The sequence below is a fragment of the Oryctolagus cuniculus genome, chromosome 7 (assembly GCF_964237555.1).
Source record: "Oryctolagus cuniculus chromosome 7, mOryCun1.1, whole genome shotgun sequence".
Lineage (NCBI taxonomy): Eukaryota > Metazoa > Chordata > Mammalia > Lagomorpha > Leporidae > Oryctolagus > Oryctolagus cuniculus.
Genome location: NC_091438.1, coordinates 46,412,888 through 46,439,411, shown reverse-complemented (window position 1 = coordinate 46,439,411; position 26,524 = coordinate 46,412,888). Strand labels below are relative to the sequence as shown.

The window sequence follows — 26,524 nt, the reverse complement described above, 5'->3', positions numbered from 1 at the left end:
TCTGAATGAAAAGTCCTAATCTCCATCAGTGGAAGGGGCTCTGCGTTTTCTTCTACAGGTAACCTGTTGTAAAACTGCTGACTAGTTGAAGAGTTTTTAGGTTGTGAATTGTCAAAAGCACTGAATATACTGGCTAGATTGTTAAAGGTGAAACAAGGCGTTTGGCTGGCTGAGCGCGGGCCAGTGGTGCTGTTGGTGTGGAGGGATGTTTGGGATACCAGACTCAGAGTTGCCGTGACTGAGGAGCTTGTGGGAGACTCGTTGCTAAACTTAGCACTGTTTTCAGGAAGGAAAAGCCCTAATGGTTTGGAACAGGACTGAAAAAGAATTTACCTCTAAAGGGTAGATAAGCTTTAAATATTGAAGTGGACCGGAGGCCTGGTGTGGATTTCCCGACTCCCAGCGAGCCGCAGGAGGGAACTCCCGGCCGGCCGCCCAGGGGTTTTGAGCTGGCGCTGGGTCAGCATTCTGGGAAGGTAGTGGAGTTTGTGAGTCAGCAACTTTCTTGACAAAATTATTGTTCTTCCAGCCCTTGTACTTTCCCTGGTTTCAGCCTTTTATATACAGTGAAACAGAAAGAAGATGGAGCAGGTTGCCTTACTATATAACCTCGGGTTTTATTTTATTTTATTTTTTGAACAGGCTACACAGGCTTTGAGGCAGACAGCACACAGCAGAGGGGAAGTAGGTAGAATCCCGAGAGATTGATTGAAGTGATTGGAGAACGAGGGAAGCTGGGTCAGAGAAGGGAATTTGAGCACAGCATCTCCTTGCCTCTTGAAAACCCCTGGATAGAGGAAATGAGTGTGCATGGAGGTGAATAAATACCACGGAACTCCCAGAGGCTTAGATCTGCTCTAAAGGAAAATGCAGTTGACTGATCTGTGGATGGGAGGGTAAATTAGATGTGAAACGCACAGGGATTGTGTGGAGTCACACTTTTTAGAGTCTCTAGGTATTTGCAAGTTAAGAGAATGCGTTTTGTGCAGCTTCCTGTCACAATTCCAGTGCGGTCTGAAGGACCACAGGCACAGTTCAGGTGGCAGGTGTCCAACGCCACTTTGATGCGTGGTGTAGGTGCTTAGTTAGGACAAGGAAGTGGGACTGCTTGGCTTAGAAAGCATGGTTTCCTTCTTGCCTTCCCCCTCTTCCCCACACAGCCCCTGATGCTGTGGGGGGGGGGGCAGCGTAGAGGCAGGGCAGCTCCTCTCACCTGTTTCCATTTTCTCCCCTGTTACAAGTTCACAGTTTTTCACCTTGGGAGCTAAAACAACATAAGCAACTTTTCTAGAGCCAAAATACCTTTTGATCTTGTGGTTCACACTGTGGGGCACTGGACTGGGGGCAGGTGGGTGGAGATACAAGGCATTTGGACCCTCGTGGTTTATGGGATTGTCTTTTTCCCTTTTTCCCCCAGGAACGGCGTGAATGTTGAGGGGGCGACACACAAGCAGGTGGTGGACCTGATCCGAGCAGGCGAGAAGGAGTTGATCTTGACAGTGTTGTCCGTGCCTCCTCACGAGGCCGATAACCTAGACCCCGGTGACGACTCGTTGGGACAGTCCTTTTATGATTACACAGAAAAGCAAGCAGTGCCCATATCGGTCCCCACATACAAACATGTGGAGCAGAATGGTGAGAAGTTTGTGGTGAGTGTCAGCCCAACTTGATCCTCAAGCATCCAGCTTTTGTCTGCCCCCAGTCCTACCGTCATGGCTCTGTGAGAGCAGTAGAAATCAGAGTCTGCAGCCTGGTCCGTCTGTCTGTCTCCCAGGACCACGGGCTCACGTGTCGATAGAAGACACCAACCCTGATTGATCACAGGGGGTGACCCCCAGTGATGAAGAAGTACCCTGTTTCTGCTTAAAAACAATTCCACTTTATTCCCAGAGAGTTTTCAGGTTTGCACTCTGGCCTGTGCTAAACGTGTTAGTTTGTTTTGTTTGTTTGCTGCTGCTTTTATTGGTTGTCTTATTTTTTTGCTAAGAGTAGTCTCTCGTTTACTATTTTTTCTTTTTTAAGATTTATTTATTTTATTTGAAAGTCAGAGTTACACACAGAGAGAAGGAGAGGCAGAGAAAGAGAGAGAGAGAGAGGTCTTCCATCCACTGATTCACTCCTCAGTTGGCTGCAACAGCCGGAGCTGCTCTGATCTGAAGCCAGGAGCCAGGAACTTCTTCTCAGTCTCCCACGCAGATACAGGGGCCCAAGGACTTGGGCCATCTTCTACTGCTTTCCCAGGCCATAGCAGAGAGCTGTATCAGAAATGGAGCAGCCGGAACTTGAACTGGTGCCCATATGGGATGCTGGCACTGCAGGTAGTGGCTTTACCCGCTATGCCACAGCACCAGCTCCTCATTTACTGTTGACTCTGGAGTTACAGAGCAAGATTAATGTTAAAAAGTGGTAACTGGGGCTGGTGCTGTGGCACAGCAGATTAAAACCCTGGACTGCAGCACTGGCATCCCACATGGGCATTGTTCAAGTCCTGGCTGCTCCACTTCCAATCCAGCTCCCTGCTATTGCATCTGGGAAAGCAGTGGAAATGGCCCAAGTGCTTAGGCCCCTGCACCTGTGAGGGAGACTGGGAAGAAGCTCCTGGCTTCAGATCAGCTCAGCTCCAGCTGTTGTGGCCATTTGGAGAGTGAACCAGCAGATGGAAGATCTCTCTCTAACTCCATCTTTCAAATAAATAAAAATAAATCTTAAAAAAAAAAAAAAGGTGGTATCTTCCAAAATATTTGGGTAATACAAAAGTTTGTCCATTTCAGAATCTTTATCTTTGTCCACTCCTCTCTACATCCTGTTCTTCTTCGTTTTCTTTGGAGAATCTGCAGGATAAACTGATTTTTCCCACGGTCCTAATTATACTCTCAAAACAATTCCTGTGAGCCCTGTTTTACACACTTAGAGTCTTGCTTTTGTAGATATGCAGAAAAACCTTTGTTTTTTCAAAAACTGGTTGCTACTGATGACCCAAACTACTTTTTAAATAAAATTTATGTATTTGAAAGGCTGAGTGACAGAGAGAGATCATCCATTCACTGGTTCACTCCCCAAATGACCACAATGGCTGGGGGTGGTCAGGCCATAGTCTGGAGCTCTGGAGTTCCATCCAAGTTTCCTATGTGGGTGGCAGAGCCCAAATATTTGGGCCACCATCCTTCTCTGCCTTCCCAAGCACATCAGCATAAAGCTGGATCAGAAGTGGAGCAGCAGCACTCTGATACTGGGATGCTGACACTGCAAGCAGTGGCTTAACCTGCTGCATCACAGCACTGGCCAGGACTCTGGGTGTTGAGAGCTGACCTGCTAACTCGAGTTGTGGCCTCTGAAACTGGGATGGCCCCTGAATGGGGAAGAGCCACTGAACTTTAGTGGAGCGACGAGAAAAGCAAAGAAGCTAGAAAAGTTGCAGAGAGGCCAAGTATTGTTTAGCTGCGTCCGTGAGCTAGCTGGAGATGACAGCACATGGGCTTTATGTTAGCATGGTCTCTGCGTTCTTAGAACCACATACAAAATTGAGAGGCTGATTTATTTATTTAGGATTTTATTTATTTATTTGATAGGCAAAGTTACTCACAGTGAGAGGGAGAGACAGAGAGAAAGGTCTTCCATCTGCTGGTTCACTCCCCAAATGGCTGTGATGGCCGGAGCTGAGCCAGTCAGAAATCAGGAGCCTGGAGATTCTTCCAGGTCTCCCACTCAGGTGCAGGGACCCTAGGACTTGGGCCATCTTCTACTGCTTTCCCAGGCCAGAGCGGGGAGCTGGATTGGGAGTGGAGCAGCCAGGACTAGAACCGGTGCCTTTATGGGATGCCGGCATCACAGGTAGAGGATTAACCTACTGTACCACAGCGTCGGCCCCAAAATTGAGAGTTTTGTGTTTTGAAAGTGCAAACTGAATCATAAGACAAGTAAGAAATTGAAATTAAGGTCAGGTCCTAAAAGTAGAGCAGATTAGATGTTGAGATCTTTTGGGAGTTACCTAAGACCTTGGGAACTTCTGAGAAAGAAATGAGACTACTTATTGTCCTTTAAAAAATTAGTCTTACTGAGCATGATTTACCTGCGTTCACATTCACCCATGTCAGGTGTTCCTGAACGGTCTTCCTCTCCCACTGCCCTGTCAACCACTGATCGGCTCTCTTTCGCCATATTCTACCCTTTCTGGAATGCCAAGTAAATGGAATCATTTAAAATGTACTCTTCTGTGTCTGGCTTTGTTCAGTTAGTACAGTCCTTTTAAGACTGACACACATTCTTGCATATATCACTAATTTATTCTGGGGCTGGCATTGTGGCATAGTGGGTTAAGCTGCGGCTTGTCATCACTGGCATCTCATATTGGAGTGCCAGTTGGAGTCCTGGCTGCCCTGCTGCCAGTCCAGCTCCCTGCTAGTGTGCTTGGCAAAGCTATGGAAGATTGCCCAAGTGCTTGGGCTCCTGGCTTTGGTGCTGCAGCCATTTGGGGAGTGAAGAAGTAGATGGAAGATCAATCTCTCCCCACCACCCAGTCTGTCTTTCAAGTAAATCAAATCTTTATATGTATATATATATATATGCATGTATATGTATATGTATATATATGTATATATATATATATACGCCTAGGTTTGAACCTGGTAAGAAACTTTTCCGGGGCTGGCGCAGTGGCACAGTAGGTTAATCCTCCGCCTGCGGTGCCCACATCCCATATGGGCGCTTTTAGTTCTAGTCCTGGATGCTCCTATTTCAGTCCAGCTCTCTGCTGTGGCCCGGGAGGGCAGTGGAGGATGGCCTGAGTTCTTGGGCCCCTGTGCCCGCATGGGGGACCAAGAGAGGGCTCCTGGCTTCGGATCGGCGCGGCTCTGGCCGTTGCGGCCATTTGGGGAGTGAGCCAAGGGAGGGAAGACCTTTCTCTGTTTCTCTCTCACACTGTAACTCTACCTGTCAAATAAATAAATAAAAAATTAAAAAAAAAAAAAAACTTTTCCAAAGTGACTTCACCATTTCTGCATTCTCCTTTGCAGTGGAGGGTTCTTGTTATTTCATAACCTCTTGAATACTCGGTATTTTCAGTTTTTTTTTTTTTTTTTTTTAATTTCTAGCCATTCCTGTGGGTTAGTGATGGTTCACTCTGATTTTAATTTGCATTTATCTTCTGGCTCATGGTGATGAGCTGATTTTTGTTGAGTTTAATGGTCATTTGTATATCTCTATTGGTGAAATATCTCTTCAACCCTTCTGTCTGTTTTAAAAATTGTATTGTCTTATTATTGTATTCTTTGTGCATTCTGGATATAAATCCTTTATCAGATAGATATTTTGTAAATATTTCTCCCAGTCTGGCTTTCCTGCTAAATATTAAAAAAAAAAAAAAAAAATGTCGGCCAGCACTGTGGCTCACTAGGCTAATCCTCTGACTTGCGGCGCCGGCACACCGGGTTCTAGTCCCGGTCGGGGCGCCGGATTCTGTCCCGGTTGCTCCTCTTCCAGTACAGCTCTCTGCTGTGGCCCAGGAGGGCAGTGGAGGATGGCCCAAGTGCTTGCGCCCTGCACCCGCATGGGAGACCAGGAGAAGCACCTGGCTCCTGGCTTCAGATCAGTGTGGTGCGCTGGCTGCAGCACGCCAGCCACAGAGCACTGGCCGCAGCGGCCATTGGAGGGTGACCCAACGGTAAAGGAAGACCTTTCTCTCTGTGTCTCTCTCACTGTCCACTCTTCCTGTCAACAACAACAACAACAATATCTTTGAAAGAACAGAAGATTTTAAGTTTTGATGAAATTCATTTTATTAGTTTTTTGGTTTAGGGATGGTGCTTTGTGTTCTAAGAAATCTACCTAACCCAAGGACATAAATCTTTTATGTTTTCTTCTTGAAGTTTTATAGTTTTAGCTCTTTTTTTGTGAAACATCACTGAAGTGTGATTTACCTAGTATAGGTTCAGTGATATAGAAGGTACAGTTTAGTGGGTTTTAGTGTGCTTAGGGTTGTACATCCATCACTGCAATCAATTCGAGAACATTTTCATGACTTCTAAAAGAAACTCTGTTGCCATCACCCCCCCAAACCTTTCATCCCCTTCAGCTCTAGGCAGCCACTAATCCATTTCTGTCCTTTTTGATCTATTCTGAACATTTCCTGTAAGTAGAATCGTGTGTTTTTGAGACTGCCTTCTTTAACTTAGCATACTATTTTCTTTCTTTTTTAAAAAAGATTTATTTATTTATTTGAGAATCAGAGTTAGAAACAGAGAGGTCTTCCATCTATTGGTTCATTCCCAATTGGCCACAACGCAGCTAAAGCCAGGAACCAGGAGCTTCCTCTGGGTCTTACCATGTGGGTGCAGGGACCCAAGGACTTGGGCCATCTTCTACTGCATTCTCAGGCCATAGAAGAGAGCTAGATTGGAAGTGGAGGAGCTGAGTCTCAAACCGGTGCCCGTTTTGGATGCTGGCACTGCAGGCGGTGGCTCTACCCTCTACGTCACAGTGCGGGCCCCAGCATACTATTTTCAAGACATATCTACATTGTAGCATGTATCAATACTTCATTTTTATTGCCAAGTAACATTGTATTGTGTCAGGTATTCAAATGAAGAAAGGAAACACAGGAGCCTCCATCAGAAAAGAGAATCCCCAAATAGCTCTCAGATAAGCTTTCAGCACTTTTTATTGAGGGGAATACAAACAGGTGCACAGGACCCAAAGCACATAGGCCAGGTAAAAGTTTAACAAGCATGCATCATTAGAAAGGAGATACCGGATAATTAGGGCTCCATGCTCGGTGGCTAGGATGGTATCATCATCACAGTCAGTCACCTTGATTATTATCACAGGTTCCCCACACCAGCATTCTTTCATTAAGCACTCCTGTAAATGATTGCCTTTCTGCCCACTGCTGCTGCATTCCGTTGGGAGGGTGTGCCCTCAGCCAGCCTGCATGAGCAGACAGGACTGCTGCCATTTCCTATTCCGGGGGCTGTGGCAGCATCCTCCTCAGTACTGAATGCACATACCACTTTTAATCTGTTCATTCTTCAGTTGATGGATATTTGGGTTGTTTCCACTTTCTGGTTATTATAAATAGTGCCATTATTTATTTGTGTGTAAGTTGGTGTGTGTGGGTACATGTTTTCTTTTCCTTGGGTATTTGGCTAGGAATGGCTTGTTGGGTTATATGTTTAACTTTGTGTTTAACCTTTTGAGGAAGTGCCAAGTTACTTTTCAAAGTGTCACAGTTTTCACTCTTAGGCTTAGGTCTGTGATTCATTGGAATTGATTTATGTATATTGTGTGATACAAGGGTCAAGGTTCTTTTTATTGTTGTTGCTTATATGGCTATCCAGTTATTTCAGCAACCTGTGTTGAAACAAATACGTTTTCCGCATTGAAATGCCTTGGTATCATTGTTGAAAATCATTTGGCCATATGCATATGGTTCTATTTCTGGACTCGTTACTCCATTGATTATATGTCTGAACACATCAACATTTATATCATTTTGAGATTGGCCTCTGTTAAGTGTCTCCTCCCTGGAGAATGGATCATATCCTCCAGGTTCCTTGTGATTTTGAGTGATTTTTGGATTGTGTCCTGGGTATTGTGTCACACAGTGTAGACTCTGGGTTGTGTAATGTTCCTCTGAGGAGTGCTGTTTCTGTTTTACCTGGCAATTAATTAACTGTAAGCTGTAATTAACTGTAAACTGTGTCACCTTCTGTGGGTTGTTTTTCAAATCTCAGTTCAGTTCTTTGAGTGTTTGCTGTGCTCCTTTGAATCTGTATGCATCATTCAAGGAGGGATTGGCTTGAGACACACGCAATGTTCACTTACAGAATCAAGGGATCCCCTTCTCTGGCTCTCCCTCCCAGGGGACTCTTCGCGTACTCTGGTGGCACTTTGGTTGCCCAGAATCCTTTCCGTTTTTCAAGCCAGAAAGATGTCAGGGTTTCTATCTGCGTTTTAGTTGTTTAGGTTGTGCTACTTTGTGATTGAGGTTCATCATCAGGGAAAAGCAGGAAGCTCCCAACCACTCTTGCCGGTTGTTGCTCCATCTTTTAAACCTCTCTTCCTAGTCCACTTGTTTTTATTCCCAATCCACTTGTTTTTAGTTTACTGTTCGGAATGCCCAGGTAATTGATTTTTACATTTTTTTCAGAATTTGTAGGTAGTTGTCATCAGTGGGATGGTAGACCTATAGGAAGTTTATGCAGTAGCTGAAGAATAATTACCAATTCTATCAGGTCTTTATGTATAAAAAATATTACACCTTTTGATAAATTGACTCCTTTATCATTATTTATCCCTGGTAATATTCTGTGTTCTTAAGTCTCTCTAATATTAACAAACCATTTCAGGTTTCTTTCTTTCTTTTTTCTTAAAAGATTTGTTTATTTTGCTTGAAAGGCAGTTAGACTTTCACCTGGCTCCCCATCCTTTGTCCTGGAGAATGGGGAGGGAGTAAATAGACTCCCTTAAAAACTGGGAATCCAAAGAATACACGCTCAGCTCTCTGTTCTCTGCTGAGCCACCTGCCTGGCCTGCCCAGCCGCCGGCCTGGGCTACCCTGATGTATTCTCTCCATTCAACCATGTAACCTTGCTCTCCCCTAGTCTGAGTGACTGGGCACTCAGTATCTATCTCTTCTGTTCTGACGGATGCCTTGTCCCCAATAAAATCTTATTACTTTAGGAAAAAATGAAAAAAAGAAAGGCAGTTAAAGAGACAGAGACAGAGAGAGAGAGAGATCTTCCATCTGCTGGTTCACTACCCAAATGGCAGCAATAGCCAGAACTGGGTCATGCTGAAGCCAGGTGCCAGGAACTCCATTCAGGTCTCCCATGTGGGTACAGAAGCCCAAATACCTGGGTCATCTTCCACTGCTTTCCCAGGTGCATTAATAGGGAGCTGGATCAGAAGTGGAGCAGCTGGGACTCGAATCCAAGGTTCATATTGGAAGCTGGCATTGTGGGCAGCGGCTTAACCCACTGTACCATAGCACCAGTTCCTCAGGTTTCTTTTGGTTACTGTTTTCATTGTATGTCTTTTCTTTCTTTTACTTTTAACCTACCTGCATATTTACAATTAGAGATAGTTTGTGGTTGGGTCTTGCTTTTTTATGCAACTTGACAATCTGGTCTTTTATTTGGAGTTTGTCGACTACTTACATTTAGTATAATGATTTATTTATTTATTTATTTGTATTTATTTATTTGAGAAGTAGAGTTACAGACAGTGAGAGGGAGAGACAGAGAGAAAGATCTTCCTTCTGTTGGTTCACTCCCCAGATGGCCCCAGATGGAGCTGCGCCAATCCGAAGCCAGGAGCCAGGAGCTTCTTCCGGGTCTCCCATGTGGGTGCAGGGGCCCAAGGATTTGGGCCATCTTCTACTGCTTTCCCAGGCCATAGCAGAGAGCTGGATTGGAAGTAGAGCAGCTGGGTCTCAAACCAGCATCCATATAGGATGCCAGCACTGCAGGCGGCAGCCTAACCTGCTACACCACAGTGCCGGCCCCTACAGTAGTCTTAAATGATTCCATTTACCTCCACTGTTGTTTCACTAAGTGTAAGTTATTTTTTAGTAGTTGTTCTAGTTTTACAGTGTATATCTTTAATTTGTAAGCATTTACTTTCAAATCATACACTACTTCACGTACAGTATGACTCATGAGAGTCTGCTTCATTCTCCCATCTTTTGTGCTATTTCATACATTTACTTCTGTGTGTGTTATAAACATGACTCATTGTTATCTTTGCCTTAAGCAATTACCTTTTAAAAAGGTTAAAAATGAGAAAAGACTTCTTTTATAGGTAACCATATATTTATCATTTCTAGTACACGTCACTCCTTTGTGTAAACCCAGTTTCCATCTGGCTTCATATCCCTCTGCCGAAGAACTTCCATTAGTATTTCTTGTAGTGCAGGTCTGTAACAAGTAATCAATTCTCCAAGCTTCTGTTAGTCTGGAATATTTATCACTTCAACTTTATATTTGAAAGACATTTTTACAGGATATAGAATTCTAGATTGATGGGGGTGTTTTCTTCTACTACTTTAAAAATGTTATTCTAGTCTTCCTGTTTGCATAGCTTCTTCTGAGATGCCTACTTATTTTAATTTTTGGTCTTCTCTGTGTAATGCCCTAACTGCTGTGACTGTCTTCAGAGTTTTCTCATCATCTTTGGTTTTCCAAAATTTGATTTTTTTTTTTTAATGTATCTGGGTGGGTGTCTCTTGGTATTTGCCCTGCTTGGAGAATCTGTAGTTTGATATCTTTTATTAGTTTTGGAAACTCTAAGCCAGTAGGATGTCTTCAAATGTTTCGTCAGCCCATTCTTTGTCTCTTGTATTTCTGAGATTCCAGTTGCATGTGTGTTGGGCTCTTTAATATTGTTCAAGAGCTTTTGGGTGCTGTATTCTGTTTTAGATCTTTTTCTCTTGTTACCATTTATATCATTTTATCAGCCTATCTTTAAGTTTGCTGATTGTTTTCCCAGAGAGGTTTGCTTATAGTTTTCATATTTGCCAGAATTCCCTATCTGTTCATACATGTGCGCACCTTTTCCTTTTACATTAGATCCTTTAACATGTCGATCACAGTTATTCTAAAGTTCCCACCTGCTAGTTTCAACATCTGGGTCATCTCTAAGATTGCTTTTCGTCTCATGACATAGTGTGGGAGTTTTTTTCCTTGCCCCCCCCCCCTTGTCCTATGAATACCAACCATCATGTGTAGAAGAACAATAGAGACTAAAGTAAATAGTATTTGAACCTGGAAATGAACAAGCCTCTCCTGTTAGACTGAGTCAGTTAAGTTTGGGTTTTATTGAAGCTATCATTAACGTTGTTGAGCCACTGCTTCAAGCTCCTGTAGCAGTGGATCGCTGGTACCTGTGGTTAGAATGGACTGGTGTCTGGAGGGTATTTCCTCAGTGTGCCTTCCCCTCCTCCCCAAGCTTTCAGCCACCCTACTTGCCTACCCCTAGATAAATTCTCTCTCCACGTTCTTGTCCCTCTGTCCCTGGTAGACTGCTCTTGCTTTTCACTTGGTCTGAACTCTTGGCAAAGGTAGCTATTGTCTGGTCCAGCCTTAGTCTTAGGCAGAGTCTGTGCCCCTGTGTCTTAGTTCTCTTACCTTTTCTCCTTACTGCAGCCAAACTCTCTCTGCCTTATATCTGTGGTTATTCCTGGGAAAGAGTTCCCTCCCCTCCCCTTGCCCTGCACACTCACCCCCACCCTGAACTCTAGCAGACCTCTGCTTGGCATTAGTGCAAGAACCCGATCCTGATACGGTGCCTGCCTTTCTTCAGGAGCACAGAGTATTTCGCTTTTGCAGGTTCCTGGAAAGCAGCAAGATCTCTGCCTGTGCCCTCCATATAAGAGGATTTCTCCCAACAGCTTAACACATTGCTTAGTAGCAGAGAATGGTCTGGAGGAGTTGGCATTGTGTCTGTCCTATGGCTCCTCTACTCCTGAACCACCAAGGGAGACACCTTAGAGGCCCATGGAAAAGACTTGCAAATGAATGGGAGTTCCTTGTATCTAGGTGGAAATGTTCTCAAATCCTTAATAGAAGTGGAAGCAGCCAGTGATAGCTGTTTAATGTCCTTGTCTGTTAACTTTTGTCTCTGTCATTACTGTTTTTACTGATCTTTCTCCCTGTATTTGTCAAACTTTCATGATTCTTTATATGTCTAGTAATGTTTGATTGGATGCTGTTCATTGTGAATTTAATGTTACTTAGTGCTGGATTTTGTTATATTTCTTTAAAGAGTGTTTTTTTTTTCTGTATAGGTGAGTTATTTATAGATTTATTAGATCCTTTTGAAGTTTATTTTTAAGCTGTTTTAGGGTGATACATTCATTATGTTTTAATTTGAGTGGCAGAGAGAGAACCAGAGAACTCCTATCCACTGATCCATTCCTCAAATGCCCACAATGGCCAGGGCCAAGGCCTGAAGTGGGGAGCTCAATCCATGTCTGCCACATGGAGTGCAAGGACCCAAGTTTTTGCATCATCATCTCCTGCCTGCCAGGATGCAAATTGGCAGGAAGCTGGAGTCAGAGGTGTGACCAGGACTTGACTCAGGCACTCCAATGAGATATGAGCATCCCAGTCTGGGTCTTTTTTTTTTTTTTTTTTTAAGATTTATTTATTTATTTGAAAGGCAGAGTGGCAAAGGCAGAGAGAGAGGGTTCTTCCATCCGCTGATTCACTCCCCAAATGGCTGCAACAGCCGGAGCTGGGTCAATTCAAAGCCAGGAACCTGGAGCTTCTTCTGGGTCTTCCATGTGGGTGCAGGGGCCCAAGGATTTGGGCCATCTTCCTCTGCTTTCCCAGGTGCATTAGCAGAGACCCAGCCTGGTCTTAATCGCTAGACCAAACACCTGCCCTTTCAGGGTAGCATAGAGTGGTTTTCCCAGTAGCACTGATTTAGCCCTACCCTAAAGCATGGCCTTGGTTGGGTTCACTTCTTAATTCTCTGTAGATGCAGAGAGGTCTCTATGTTGGTTAGGAGGAAGTTGAACAGCTCCATACCCTGTGAGCTCTGGGACTTAGTCGTTCATAGCTGCCCCCGGTGCTAGCTTTTCCCTCTGGATTCTTACTCAGCCAAAATGTAGAGGACCCAGTGCGGGTTTCTGGAGCTGTCTCTGCTGAGCTCCCTCTCTTGTGCTCGGCCCTGCACTTCTAGCTGCTTTGATCTCTGGACTACAGTCTGCGTCTGTTTGGCTCTGTGAAGCTGCCGAGCTCTGGGTGCTCTTCCCTGAGCTGCAGGTCAGGCTTTCTCCAGGCAGAAAGCCAGGCTCTTGTTTGTTTCCCTTTCCCCGGGAATCACAGTTCTTGGCTGCTTGTTGTCCAGTGTCTGAAAATCGTTGTTTCCTATATTATGTCCAGGGTTCTGGTTTACAGTGGGAGGTTAGTGTCAGACCATCGAGAAGTCTCCAGATTGCCCTGTAAAAGCAGAATATTCTTATTTGGAGATAATTCAATTAAGAGTTGATTTGAGCCGGCGCCGTGGCTCAATAGGCTAATCCTCCACCTTGCGGCGCCGGCACACCGGGTTCTAGTCCCGGTTGGGGCGCCGGATTCTGTCCCGGTTGCCCCTCTTCCAGGCCAGCTCTCTGCTATGGCCAGGGAGTGCAGTGGAGGATGGCCCAGGTGCTTGGGCCCTGCACCCCATGGGAGACCAGGAAAAGCACCTGGCTCCTGGCTCCTGCCAGGATCAGCGCGGTGCGCCGGCTGCAGCGGCGGCCATTGGAGGGTGAACCAGCGGCAAAAGGAAGACCTTTCTCTCTCTGTCTCTCTCTCACTGTCCACTCTGCCTGTCAAAAAAAAAAAAAAAAATATATATATATATATAAATAAATAAATAAATAAATCTTTAAAAAAAAAAAAAGAGTTGATTTGAAATATTCTTGGCTTTAAAAGAAATACCAGTGGAACTCTACCTTATATTTATATAGAAAAATAAATTCCAGATGAATTAAGGACTTGAATGACAAAACAAAAACTTAAAAAGCTCTGTTAATGAACAGGTTTTAGATCTTGGGGAAGAAGAGTTTCTCACAAAAAATTTTGGTTATAAAATATTGATAAATTGGACTCTTTCAAAATTCAGAGCTTTTTAAAATTCAAAAGACCTTTAAATAAAGTGAAAACAGTGACAAATTGGAAGAAGGTATTTACATTACACACAAATGCAAAAGGTTATGTCAGGAACGGTAAAGATCTCTACAAATCAATGAGAAAAACAGAAGTTCAGTACAACAATAGGGAATGCATGTGAATAGAATGTTCATGTGGACACTCTGTGTGTAAAGAGATGTTCTACATCATTAGTAATTAGACTGATGCAAATTAGAACCACAGTCAGAAATCTTTCACACTCATTCCATAGACAAAAATTATGAGGACCATATGATTGTGACCACTCTAGCTTGCAGTTGGAGTTCTCTCCTGAGGTTTAACATGCACGTGTCTTTTTTGAGATTTATTTATTTACTTATTTATAAGTCAGAATTATAAAGAGAGAAGGAGAGACAGAGAGAACTTCCATCCACTGGTTTACTCCCCAAATGACTGCAACAGTCAGGGCTGGGACAGGCAGCAACCAGGATCCAGGATCCAAGAGCTTCATCCAGGTCTCTCATGTGGGTTCAGGGGCCCAAACACTTGGACCATCCTCTGCTGCCCTCCCAGACCCATTAGCAGGGAACTGGATTGGAAGTGGAGCAGCTAGGGCTCAAACTGGCACCCATATGTGATACCTACCAGTGCTACAGATTGTGACTTAACACGCTGCACCACAGTGCCAGCCCACATGCCTGAGTCTGCGTAATCCTTCAGTTCCAGTCTTCGGTAAATGCTCATGAGATCTCTTTTGCTTGTATTAAAGGAGGCATATATACTAATGTTTATAGCAGAATTGCTTCTAATAACTAAAACCTCAAAACAACCCCAATGCCCAGCAGTGAAAGAGCAGATTAAAAACAACTGGTACAGGGGCTGGCACTGTGGTGTAGCGGGTAAAGCCTCTGCCTGCCGTGCTGGCATCCCATAAGGGCGCTGGTTCAAGTCCTGGCTGCTCCACTTCCAATCCAGCTCTCTGCTTTGGCCTGGGAAAGCAGTAGAAGATGGCCCAAGTCCTTAGGCCCCTGCACCCACATGGGAGACCCAAAAGAAGCTCCTGGCTCCTGGCTTCAGGTTGGCACAACGCCAGTCATTGTGGCCATTTGGGGAGTGAACCAGTGGGTGGAAGACCTCTCTTTCTCTCTGCCTCTGCCTCTCTGTAACTCTGCCTTTCAAATAAATAAATAAATAAATATTTAAAAAACAACAACACAAAAATGTAACTTTGTAGATGTGACTGAATAATATAATATTAAGTGAAAAAGTAAATTCCCCAAAGTCTCATTCAGCATGATACCTTACTTTTATAAACCTAAAGTACACTTAAAAATTAAATAAAAATTTGGCCGGCGCCGCAGCTCACTTGGCTAATCCTCCGCCTGCGGCGCCGGCACCCCAGGTTCTAGTCCCGGTTGGGGTGCCAGATTCTGTCCTGGTTGCTGCTCTTCCAGTCCAGCTCTCTGCTGTGGCCTGGGAGTACAGTGGAGGATGGCCCAAGTCCTTGGGCCCCTGGACCCGCATGGGAGACCAGGAGGAAGCACCTGGCTCCTGGCTTCAGATTGGCGCAGCGCGCGAGCCGTAGCAGCCATTTGGGGGGTGAACCAATGGAAAAGGAAGACCTTTCTCTCTCTCTCTCTCTCTCTCTCTCTAACTCTGCCTGTCAAAAAAAATTAAATAAAAATTTAAGGCTCACATATAAAATGCCAAAAAACTCTAAAAGCAACAAATGATGAATACGGTGGGTCTGTGAACTTTTTGGGATCAAGGACGATGGGAAATGGGAGGGAGGAGGCAGAAGCTGCATGGTTTGAATTAAGTGATTATCAGGTTCTTAGCTTTTATTTTGCTATTTACAGTAACTACTCGATAACAAAAATATCACTGTTGCTTACATCGTTTTTAGGCCTTTTCCTTGGAATTAACCTTAGAACCAGTTTGAGCCCCACAGAAGTATTAGTCACATTGCTTTGCAGTCAACCCTGGGTATTCACTCCTTCCAAAATTGCTTCTTGTTCATTCACAGTATATACCACATTGACTTCAAATGCCTTTTAGCTTTCTGAAATTAAAATCCACCCGGAAACGCTGGTAATTGCCTTTGAAGATATTTGAAAGTACCTGGGAGGTAAAAATAAGATCCTGCCCCACTTGCAGGGGGTAAATTTTCATCATGTTTGTTAAAAGTTGCTTTTATTTGAAGGTGACCTTGAACACGGTTCTCTTAAGGGCATGGCAGAATACAATAAACCAGTCTCAAAGTGAGCATGGCATTAGCCAATTCTGTGATTTAATTTGTAGTGAGTAGGCTTTTCTTTGTGCTTCCTCTTCACCAGGTATACAATGTTTACATGGCAGGGAGGCAGCTGTGTTCTAAGCGGTACCGGGAATTTGCCATCCTCCACCAGAACTTGAAGAGAGAGTTTGCCAACTTTGCGTTTCCCCGACTTCCAGGGAAGTGGCCATTCTCATTATCAGAACAGCAGTTAGATGCACGACGTCGGGGCTTGGAAGAGTATCTAGAAAAAGGTAAGCTAGTCCATTGGAGTAAGTTATCCTTAGTGGACATAGGAAATATGTATATATGACAGCTCCTAACTACCTAGGTGTGTTTCCTGAAATTCAGTGGTGAAACTAAGGCAGGTTTCTGGCTGGGAGCATGGGATGGTCTGAGCTTTGATGGCAAGACTAAAACAGCCAATGCAGTGATTAGCAGCCTGTCTTTCTGGCTCAGTGAGTGCTTAACATCAATGGAAAAATGATTAGTCCTAGATGCATTTGTTGGCCCTTAATGGACCTTCATTTGTAGAGTTATATTATTTGCTAGCAAACATTCAGACAGACTTATCAATAAGCTGATTTGAGAATTAAATAGGCAGTATTTAAGATACTTGCATTAAAATGATTCTTTTTTTTTTAAGATTTATTTATTTATTTGAAAGAGTTACAGAGAGAAAAGGAGAGACAGAGAGAGAGAGAAAGATCTTCCATCCACTGGTTTACCTCTGGGAAAGTGGCTGCAATGGCCAAGGCTGAGCCAGGCCAAAGCCAGCAGCCAGAAGCTTCATCCAGTTCTTCTACATGGGTAGCAGGAACCCAGACATTTGGGTCATCTTCCACTGCTTTCCTAGGCACATTATCAGGAAGATGGATTGGAAGGAGAGCAGCCAGGACACAAACTGGCACCCATATGGGATGCTGGCATTGCAGGTGGAGGCTTTACCCGCTACACCACAGTGCCGGCCCCCATTAAAATGATTCTTGACTCACTGGCATATCCTAACTGAAAATTCTGTGTTCCTTTTCCAGGTATCCATGGATAGATTTGCTAAATTATGTAGTCTAAAGTTATCTTATTCTAATCAGGCTATAGGTAGAAATATGGAAACTCACTTGTTACTTTGGAGCTTCCAAATGATACATTTGGATTTTGTGGTTGTGAATACTAAAATGTTGATCTATTCAGACAGGGAAATGACACACATTTCTTGAGTAAGACAGTTCATCCTTTGGCTCAGAGAAGACTTTGAATCATGATATTATAGAGCTATATAATTTGCTGTGCAATAGATCTTTCTTTAAAACATTAGTTTAATACAATAAGATCTGATGTGATTTTTTAGTGATTCTGTGTCCTGCGTCCTTGTATGAGAACTGACTGACCTAGTTGAGTTTTTTTAAATTTTGGGAGGGATTCTTATGCTTGAAGAACAAATTGTTTCCCCCATAGAAAGTAGTAGAACTTCCTCATCTGTTTTTAGCTTTTTCTGCCATTGACTGGCCTCCGAACATAACCCTCGGGAAATGAAAAAGGGTACATTTTTAAAAAATCAAATGAAGTAAAATCATCAGTGTAATATACCATTCTCGTGAGAGTGCCAGGAAATTAACTTTCTTAGATATAGACAATTGGCTACCTGCCTATCCACTTTCTTCCCTTCCTTTCTTTCTTTCTTTTTTTTTTTTTTTTTTTTTTTTTTTTTGGTGGTTTGAATTTGAATTCGAAGCCAGAGAGGGGAAATGCTGTGCTCATCTTTTTTTTTTGTTTGTTTAATATTTATTTATTTGAAAGAGTTACGCAGAGAGAGAAGGAGAGGCAGAGAGAGAGAGAGATCTTCCAGCCGCTGCTTCACTCCCCAAATGGCCGCAACGGCTAGAGCTTCACTGATCTGAAGCCAAGAGCCAGGAACCTTTTCCTGGTCTCGCACATGGGTGCAGGGGCCCAAGAACTTGAGCCATCTTCTACTGCTTTCCCAGGCCACAGCAGAGAGCTAGAACAGAAGTGGAACAGCCGGGACTAGAACTGGTGCCCATATGGGATGCCGGCACCGCAGGCGGTGGCTTTACCCACTACACCACGGCTCCAACCCCTGTGCTCATCTTAACACCTGATTACCTACCTATTTTTTCCAGAGTGGCTGCAAATGTTTATGGCTCTTTGACTAGCCTGTGCCCAGGCCAGACAGATCTTTTTCCCTTTTTTTTTTTTTTTTCAGTTTCCTATTCGGTTTGTTTCTTATTGACCTTTCTCTACCACTGTCTCTCTTTATATTCTGTTCTTGTATGTTAATAAGTCCACAAGGACTTCAAAGTTAGATCTACTCAACTTTTATTGCTTTTTTTTTTTGGCTATGCTTAATATTTTTAGCAAGCTATATTTCTGTACTTTCTGTTCTTCATTGTAGGTCATATATAATTTTTAATTTATTTGAAATGCATAGTTACAGAGAAAGAGAGGGAGAGACAGGGAGAGAGGGGTCTTCATCCCCTGGTTTGCTCCCTAAATGGCCACAGCTGGGGCTGGGCCAGGCTGAAGCCAGGAACCAGGAGCTTCTTCCAGGTTTCCCATATGGGTTCAGGGAACCAAGCACTTTAGCCATCTTCCTCTGCCCTCCCAGGTGCATTAGAAGGGAGCTAGATTGGAAGTGGATCAACTAGGACTCGAACCAGCACCCACATGGTCTGCTGACATTGCAGACAGCAGCTTAACTTGCTATGCCACAACACCAGCCCCTGTAGATCATATTTAGGTGGATATGTGTCATGCCTTAAAATCTCATATCCCAGGGATGGCATGCTAACTCATTAATGCTTGTTATTGATAATTTAAGCAAAAAAGGGACTGGTGCTGTGGCGCAGCAGGTTAACACCCTCGCCTGAACCACTGGCATCCCCTATGGGCGCCGGTTCAAGACCTGGCTGCTCCACTTCTGATCCAGCTCTCTGCTGTAGCCTGGGAAAGCATTAGAAGATGACCCAAGTCCTTGGGCCCCTGCACCTGTGTGGGAGACCTGGAGGAAACTCCTGGCTCCTGGCTTCAGATCGGCACAGCTCTGGCCATTGTGGCCAATTGGGGAGTGAACCATCAGATGAAAGACCTCTCTCTCTCTCTCTCTCTCTCTCTCTCTACCTCTCCTCTCTGTGTAACTTTGACTTTCAAATAAATAAATAAATCTTTTTTAAAAAGTTTAAGCAAAAAAAATTGATGTGTTCTTGACTTTATACTCTTGGTTTTAGGCCCATATACCAGCTTCTAACTTTGTTTTCTACAGTGTGTTCGATACGAGTCATTGGTGAGAGCGACATCATGCAGGAATTCCTATCGGAATCAGATGAGGTAAGTGAATACCCCCACTAGTCACTTTTTCCCTCCAGGAGCCTTGGGGGAAAATAAAGATACCAAGTGTGGGTTTAACTGCTATAACCTCGCAAATAGTTGTATTTCTTTTATTTCTTTTCATATATATCCTATTTATCCTTTAAAATGTAGTGCCAGGTCCACCTTCTCTTTAAAGTCTCCCTTGAGGCCGGCGCCGCGGCTCAACAGGCTAATCCTCCGCCTAGCGGCGCCGGCGCACCGGGTTCTAGTCCCGGTCGGGGCGCCAGATTCTGTCCTAGTTGCCCCTCTTCCAGGCCAGCTCTCTGCTATGGCCCGGGAGTGCAGTGGAGGATGGCCCAAGTGCTTGGGCCCTGCACCCCATGGGAGACCAGGAGAAGCACCTGGCTCCTGCCTTCGGATCAGCGCGGTGCGCCGGCCGCGGCGGCCATTGGAGGGTGAACCAACGGCAAAGGAATACCTTTCTCTCTGTCTCTCTCTCACTGTCCACTCTGTCAAAAAAATAAAAAATAAAATAAAAAAAAGAACGAGTACCTGTCCTTTTGAAAAAAAAAAAAAAGTCTCCCTTGATGGCTCAAGGCATCAATTTTTCATCCCACCAAAACTTGCAATCCGTGCCACTCAGTTATCACCTTGTTGCTATCTCATTCTCTACTTTTTATACATGTGATCGGATTGTCACTTTATTAAAGTTTCTAGCTTACAAGAGTGTGAGCTACCTGTAGATAAGAGCTAAATCATGATCATCTGGATGTTCCCAGGCTGACAAGCATGTTGTAGGTGCTTTTAATAGGAAAAAAAGAATGAATATGTAATTCTAATATATTAGCGTGTAATCCACTAATTCTTTATCTATATATTATGTTTTGTTTCCACATTAGGTTATAAAATTCTTGCAGACAAAGACTTATGATAGAGTACAGCAGTCCCCCTTACCTGTGGTTTTGCTTTCTGTGGTTTCAATTACTTGTGGTCAGCTGTGGTCTGAAAATATTAAATGTAAAACTACAGGAATAAATAATTCATGAGCTTTAAGTTGTGCTCCGCTCTGGGCAGCATGATGGGATCCTGTACTGTCAGGCCCTCTTGTGCCTTGGACATGTATCATCCCGGTGTCCAGCACATCTACTCTGTCTACGCTGCCTGCCCAGGAGTCACTCAGCAGTTGTCTAAGTCATCAGACCGACTGTTAACAAGCACAGTGTTTGGGTTTAGGTAGCCCTTATTTTACTTAGTAATAGCTCAAAAACTCAGGAGTAGTAATCATTGCAATTCAGAGATGTCAGAGAAAGGACATAAAGTACTTCGCTTAAGGAAAAAGATATTTAGTAATAAGAAAAGAATTTTAAAAATTGTATGCTGAGGTTGCTAAGATCTCTTGTAAGAATAAATCTCCTATCTGTGAAATTGTGAAGAAGGAAAAAGAAATTCACGCTAGTTTTGCTGTTGCACCTCGGACTGCAAAAGCTGTGGCCACAGTGTAGGGTGAGTGCTGCATCAAGATGGAAAAAAGCCATTAGGTTACAGGGCTCAGTATTATCCGTGGCCTCCATCGAGGGTCTTGGAACATATCCTCTGTGGATAAGGGGGTGCTACTGTAATGCTTAGGGTGGTTTTAGGCATGAATAGTGCTTTTTTTTTTTTTTTTTTTAGGATTTTATTTATTTATTTGAGAGGTAGAGTTGCAGAGAGCGAGAGACAGAGAGAAAGGGCTTCAATCCACTAGTTCATTCCCCAAATGGCTGCAATGGGCCAATCCAGAGCCAGGAGCCAGGAGTTTCTTTTGGGTCTCCCACGTGGGTATAGATGGTCCAAGGACTTGGGCCATCTTCTGCTTTTCCAGGCCATAGCAGAAAGCTGGATCAGAAGTGGAGCAGCCGGGACTTGAACCATGCCCATATGGGATGCCGGCACTGCAGGTGGCGGCCTTACCCACTATACCACACAGCTGGTCCCAGTGCTTTTTTTTTAAAGATTTATTTATTTATTTATTTATTTATTTAATTTTGAGGCAGAGACAGAGTGGTCTTCCATCTGCCGGTTCACTCCCCCAATGGCTGCAATAGCTGGAGCTGAGCCAGTCCGAAGTCAGGAGCCAGGAGCCTCCTCTGGGTCTCCCATGTGGATGCAGGGACCCAAGAACTTGGACCATCCTCCAAGTTTTCCTAGGCCACAGCAGAGAGCTGGATTGGAAATGGAGCAGCTAGAACTTGAACTGGCACCCATATGGGATGCCGGCACCACAGGCAGTGGCCTTACCCACTACGCCACAGTGCCGGCCCCTCCAGTGCTTTTTTTTAAGTGGGAAATGAAGATGGAATTACTCCTGAATAGTTGTTTCTCTCTAATAAAAATTACAAGGCCAAAGTTCTGTTAGAGGAATGTGTTAATCCTCTAATAGGAGTATTTCTTTGGAATAAAAGAGAATAAGAATCATTTCCTCTTTGCTAGGAAAAAAATTGGACTTCAGACTCAGATCCTTGGGTCTCATCTGTTTGTCCTTTCAAAGGTATCCTGATTATTTGAGTTCAGAGAGGGATTTGGGATACGCCTTGAGCCAGTCTGTACCGCCTACCATTAAAACCTGAGAGTATTTGTTGAAGCTGGTGCCTTGGTTGTTTTCTTCTCTCATTTGTAAGATCTGAAGGGAGTGATGGAAGTGACCCAGAAAGCCTCACTAAACTGCTGCACACAAGCTTTCGCTGCTGAAATGAGAGCAGTTGGCCTCAGCGTGTTTCTTTCCTTTCTGGCCTCCTCACAAGTTACCTTTTGCTGCAGCCTAAGCCTAAACAAATGTTACTGACGTTTAGGTATCATTTTTTCCTCCTTTTCACTGAAACTCACTTCCTGTCTATCAGGCATTTAGGTTATTATTTAGTTAGCTTGTTACAGGGAGAGTGGGGAACATCCCGGGTCATAAATTCTTTCTCTGTCTTTTCTCGCAGAACTACAACGGTGTGTCCGACGTGGAGCTGAGAGTAGCATTGCCAGATGGAACAACAGTGACAGTCAGGGTGAAAAAGAACAGTACTACAGACCAGGTGTATCAGGTAAATTGAACTGGAACAAGCAGACTTGACATTGGATGGTGTAAAGAAACTGAAGAGGCGTAGATTAAATGAGTTAATAACGTATAGAGTGCTTAGAGCAATGTGGCAATAAGTTTATTAGATATTTGCTATTTTCATTTTTATTAATGTGAAAGTATTTTGCCCTCTTTGAAAGAAAGATGCATTTAAATATCCCAAATTGTAGTGGTTGTGATGAACTCCTCCTTTTTTTAATTGTAAAAAAAGCTCACAGGACAAGCGCTGTGGCACAGCAGGTAAAGCCACCACCTGCAGTACTGGCATCCCATATGGGCGCCAGCGCCGCAGACAAAGGCTTAACCTACTACACAACAGCACCTGCCCCCATTTTGCTTCCCCCCTCTAACTTCTATTTTCATGCCATTGTTTTGTTGCAGGTTTTGGGTCACTGTCCTCTGGAATGTCCCACATTCTGAATTAATCTGTTTGTTTCCTTACAGTATCATCAATTTTTAAAATTTATTTATTTGTTTTCATTTTATTTGGAAGGTAGAGAGACAGACAGGAAGACAGACAGATAGATAGACAAATATCTTCCATCTGCTGATTCACTCCCCAAGTGCCTACAACAGCTGAGGCTGGGCCAGGCTGAAGCCAGAATCTGGTAACTCTATCAGGGTCTTCCATGTGGGTGCTGGGACCAGGATGCTTGAACCATTACCTGGTTCTCTCTCAGGGTGACTGTTAGTAGGAAGCTGGACTCAGCAGTGGAGCTGGGACTCAAGCCTGAGCCCTCCAATATGGGATGCGACATCCTGAGTGACATCTTCACTGCCACACCAGACTCCTGCCGTTATAGTGTCATTTATTTATTTATATATATTTTTTAAAGATTTATTTATTTGGCCAGCGCTACGGCTCACTTGGCTAATCCTCCGCCTGCGGTGCCGGCACTCCGGGTTCTAGTCCCAGTTGGGGTGCCGGATTCTGTCCCTGTTGCTCCTCTTCCAGTCCAGCTCTCTGCTGAGGCCTGGGAAGGTAGTGGAGGATGGCCCAAGTGCTTGGGCGTTGCACCTGCATGGGAGACCAGGAGGAAGCAGGGACTTGAACCAGTGCCCATATGGGATGCCGGCACTACAGGTGGTGGCCTTACCCACTATACCACACAGCTGGCCCCATTGCTCTCTCTTTTTTTTTTTTTTTTTTTTAAGATTTATTTATTTACTTATTTATTTGAGAGGCAGAGACAGAGACAGAGTGGTCTTCCATCTGCCAGCTCACTCCCCAAATGGCTGCAACAGCTGAAGCTGAGCCAATCTGAAGCCAGGAGCCAGGAGCCTCCTCTGGGTCTCCCACATGGGTGCAGGGGCCCAAGAACTTGGGCCATCTGCCACTACTCCACCTGGCTCCTGGCTTCGGGTTGGCGCAGTGCACTGGCCGTAGCGGCCATTTAGGGGGTGAACCAACGGAAAGGAAGACCTTTCTCTCTGTCTCTCTCTCACTGTCTAACTCTGCCAGTCAAAAAAAAAAAAAAAAAAAGATTTGTTTATTTATTTGAAAAGCAGAATTATAGAGAGGTAGAGGCAGAGAGAGAGAGAGAGAGAGAGAGAGAGAAGTTTTCTATCCGCTGGTTCACTCTCCAAATGGCCCTATCAACCAGAGCTGTGCCGATCTGAACCCAGGAGCTAGGAGCTTCTTCTGGGTCTCCCACGTGGGTGCAGGGGCCTAAGGACTTGGGCCATCTTCTACTGCCTTTCCTGACCACAGCAGAGAGCTGGATTGGAAGTGGAGCAGCCAGGACTTAAATTGGCATCCATATGGGATGCAGGTACTGCAGGCAGCGATCTTACCCACTATGGCACAGCACCAGCCTCCATTTATTTATTTTTTTAAATTTGAAAAGCAGAGACAGAGAGAGAGATCTTCCATTGGCTGGTTCACTCCCCAAATGCCCATAACAGCCAGGGCTGAACCCGGCCAAAGTGAGTAGCCTAGAACTCAATCTGGTTCTCACATGTGGTGGAGACCCCAGTGCTTAAGCCTTCATCCGCTGCCTTCTACTGTGTACACTACCCGGAAGCTGAACTGAAAGTGGAGTGGCTGGGGCTCCGGTTAGGCCTTCTGATATGGGTATAGGCACCCCCTGCTGTTTCTTCACTGTTGGGCCAGATGCCAGCCCCCGTAATATCATCTAATATGTCCTTTTATCTGTATTTTCTGTAAGTAAAAGTTTATTCTAAAGACTTCATTAGGGGGCTGGCGCTGTGGCTTAGCAGGTAAATCCGCTGCCTGCAGTGCCGACATACCATATGGGTGCCGGTTCAAGTCCCGGCTGCTACACTTCCGATCTAGCTCTCTGCTATGGCCTGGAAAAGCAGTACAAGATGGCCCAAGTCCTTGGGCCTCTGCACCCACGTGGGAGACCCAGAAGAAGCTCCTGGCTCCTGGCTTCGGATTGGCGCAGCTCTGGCCCAACGTTGTGGCCAATTGGGGAGTGAACCAGCAGATGGAAGACCTCTTTCTCTCTGTCTCTCTCTCTGCCTCTCACTTTCTCACTGTGTAACTCTGACTTTCAAATAAATAATTAAATCTTTAAAAAAAAAAGACTTCATTAGGTTCAGATTCTGCTTTCTGGCTAAAAATACTTTCAAATTAGTATTGTATATTTTGTATTTATTGGTTCTCAACAGGAGATACACAGTATCTGGTTATCCCACTTTTATTGGTACTAAGATTCATCAGAAGGTTTGGGTAAGGATAAGTTGATCTTGAAGTTCCTCTTTGATCGTTTATCAGATGGCTGTATCCATTGATGATTGTTGTCTAAACCACTGATTTCATTAAATGTTGCAGAGTTTGTGATTCTGTCATTTCTCTATACTTGTTAGCTGTACATAACTTTTTCTTATCAACTAAGACTTTTGTGTTATCCTGAAATGCAGTTGTAGGAGAGGATAAATATTTAATTCTTTCTTATTGTCAATTTCCATAGTAAATAATTGGTGTTCTAGTTAATTCCAACAATGATCCAATAAGATAATTTTTTTTTTTTAGTATCACATGGGCTTTAAAAACTCAGTATGGTTTAATCAGTAGCATGCATTATCTCTTTAATGCTCAAATTGTCCATCTTTGGCCTTTGGCCAGCAGAAATTGCTTCAAGACTGCTCCTGTGTGCCTTTTTTTTTTTTTTTTTTTGAAAGGCAGAGAGAGAGGGCCACCTCCCCTATCTGCTGGGGTTCACTCCCAGAATGCCTGCTGCAGCTGGGGCTGGGCCGGCTGAAACTGAGAGCCAAGAATGCAATCCAGGTCGCCCACATGAGTGGCAGGAGCCCATTCACTTGAGCTTTCACTGCCGCCCCTAAAGGTGTGCAGTAGCTGGAAGCTGCAGTCAGGAGCCAGAGCCAGATGTGGAACCCCAGTACTCCAGCATGGGATACCACCATCTTAGCCACCAGGCCAACCACCACCCGTCCTGTATGCCTTGATTCAGCCCGTTAGTCTGTGATAGCATCCTTGTTTTTGGGTATAACAGGATGTCCCAAGCTCATCTGTATATTATATTTATATTATTCCCTACCTTGGATCTAGAATAAACCCCTTCTCCAAGGAGTCCTCATTCCTTCTAATGAGAAATGGTATTAAAGATTATGGGCTGGGTGCTGAGTACGGTCATTACTTGTAGGCCCTTTTCATTTATTTTTCTTTTTTCTTTTTTTTAAAAATATTTTATTTATTTATTTGGCAGGTAGAGTTACAGACAGAGACAGGGAGAGACAAAGACAAAGGTCTTCTACCTGCTGGTTCACTCTCCAAATGGCCGCATGGCCAGAACCAGGCCATTCTGAAGCCAGGAGCCAGGAACTTCTTCCAGGTCTCCTTCATGATGCAGGGGCCTAAGCACTTGAGCCATCTTCCACTGCTTTCCCAGGCCATAGCAGAGGGCTAGATTGGAAGAGGAGCAGCTAAGACTTGAACTGGTCCCCATATGGAATGCCAGCACTGCAGGTGGAGGCTTACCCTACTGTGCCACGGCTCCAGCCCCCTCATTTATCTTTAATCCTAACTTGATTAGGATTTTCAGGGAGACAAGCACGTTCCTAAGTATTTTTTTAAAGATTTATTTATTTATTTGAAAGAGTTACACAGAGAGGAGAGACAGAGAGAGAGAGAGGTCTTCCATCAGCTGGTTCACTCTCCAAATGGCCCCAACAGCCAGAGCTGTGCCAATCTGAACCCAGGAGCTAGGAGCTTCTTCTGGGTCT

General features: G+C 44.3%; 1 protein-coding gene across 3 annotated transcripts in view; it reads left to right on the top strand.

Moving 5' to 3' along the window:
• Positions 1-26,524, top strand: part of SNX27 (sorting nexin 27) — an 86,445-nt gene that overhangs the window by 30,388 nt on the left and 29,533 nt on the right. For 2 of the 3 annotated variants that reach the window (XM_051857298.2, XM_008264447.4), the window contains exons 2-5: positions 1,418-1,649; positions 15,950-16,142; positions 19,166-19,230; positions 22,176-22,280. In XM_051857298.2, coding sequence (XP_051713258.1) covers positions 1,418-1,649; positions 15,950-16,142; positions 19,166-19,230; positions 22,176-22,280 — 595 coding nt within the window. The remainder of the gene's footprint in view (positions 1-1,417; positions 1,650-15,949; positions 16,143-19,165; positions 19,231-22,175; positions 22,281-26,524) is intronic. The other variant, XM_008264446.4, reaches the window with a different exon arrangement.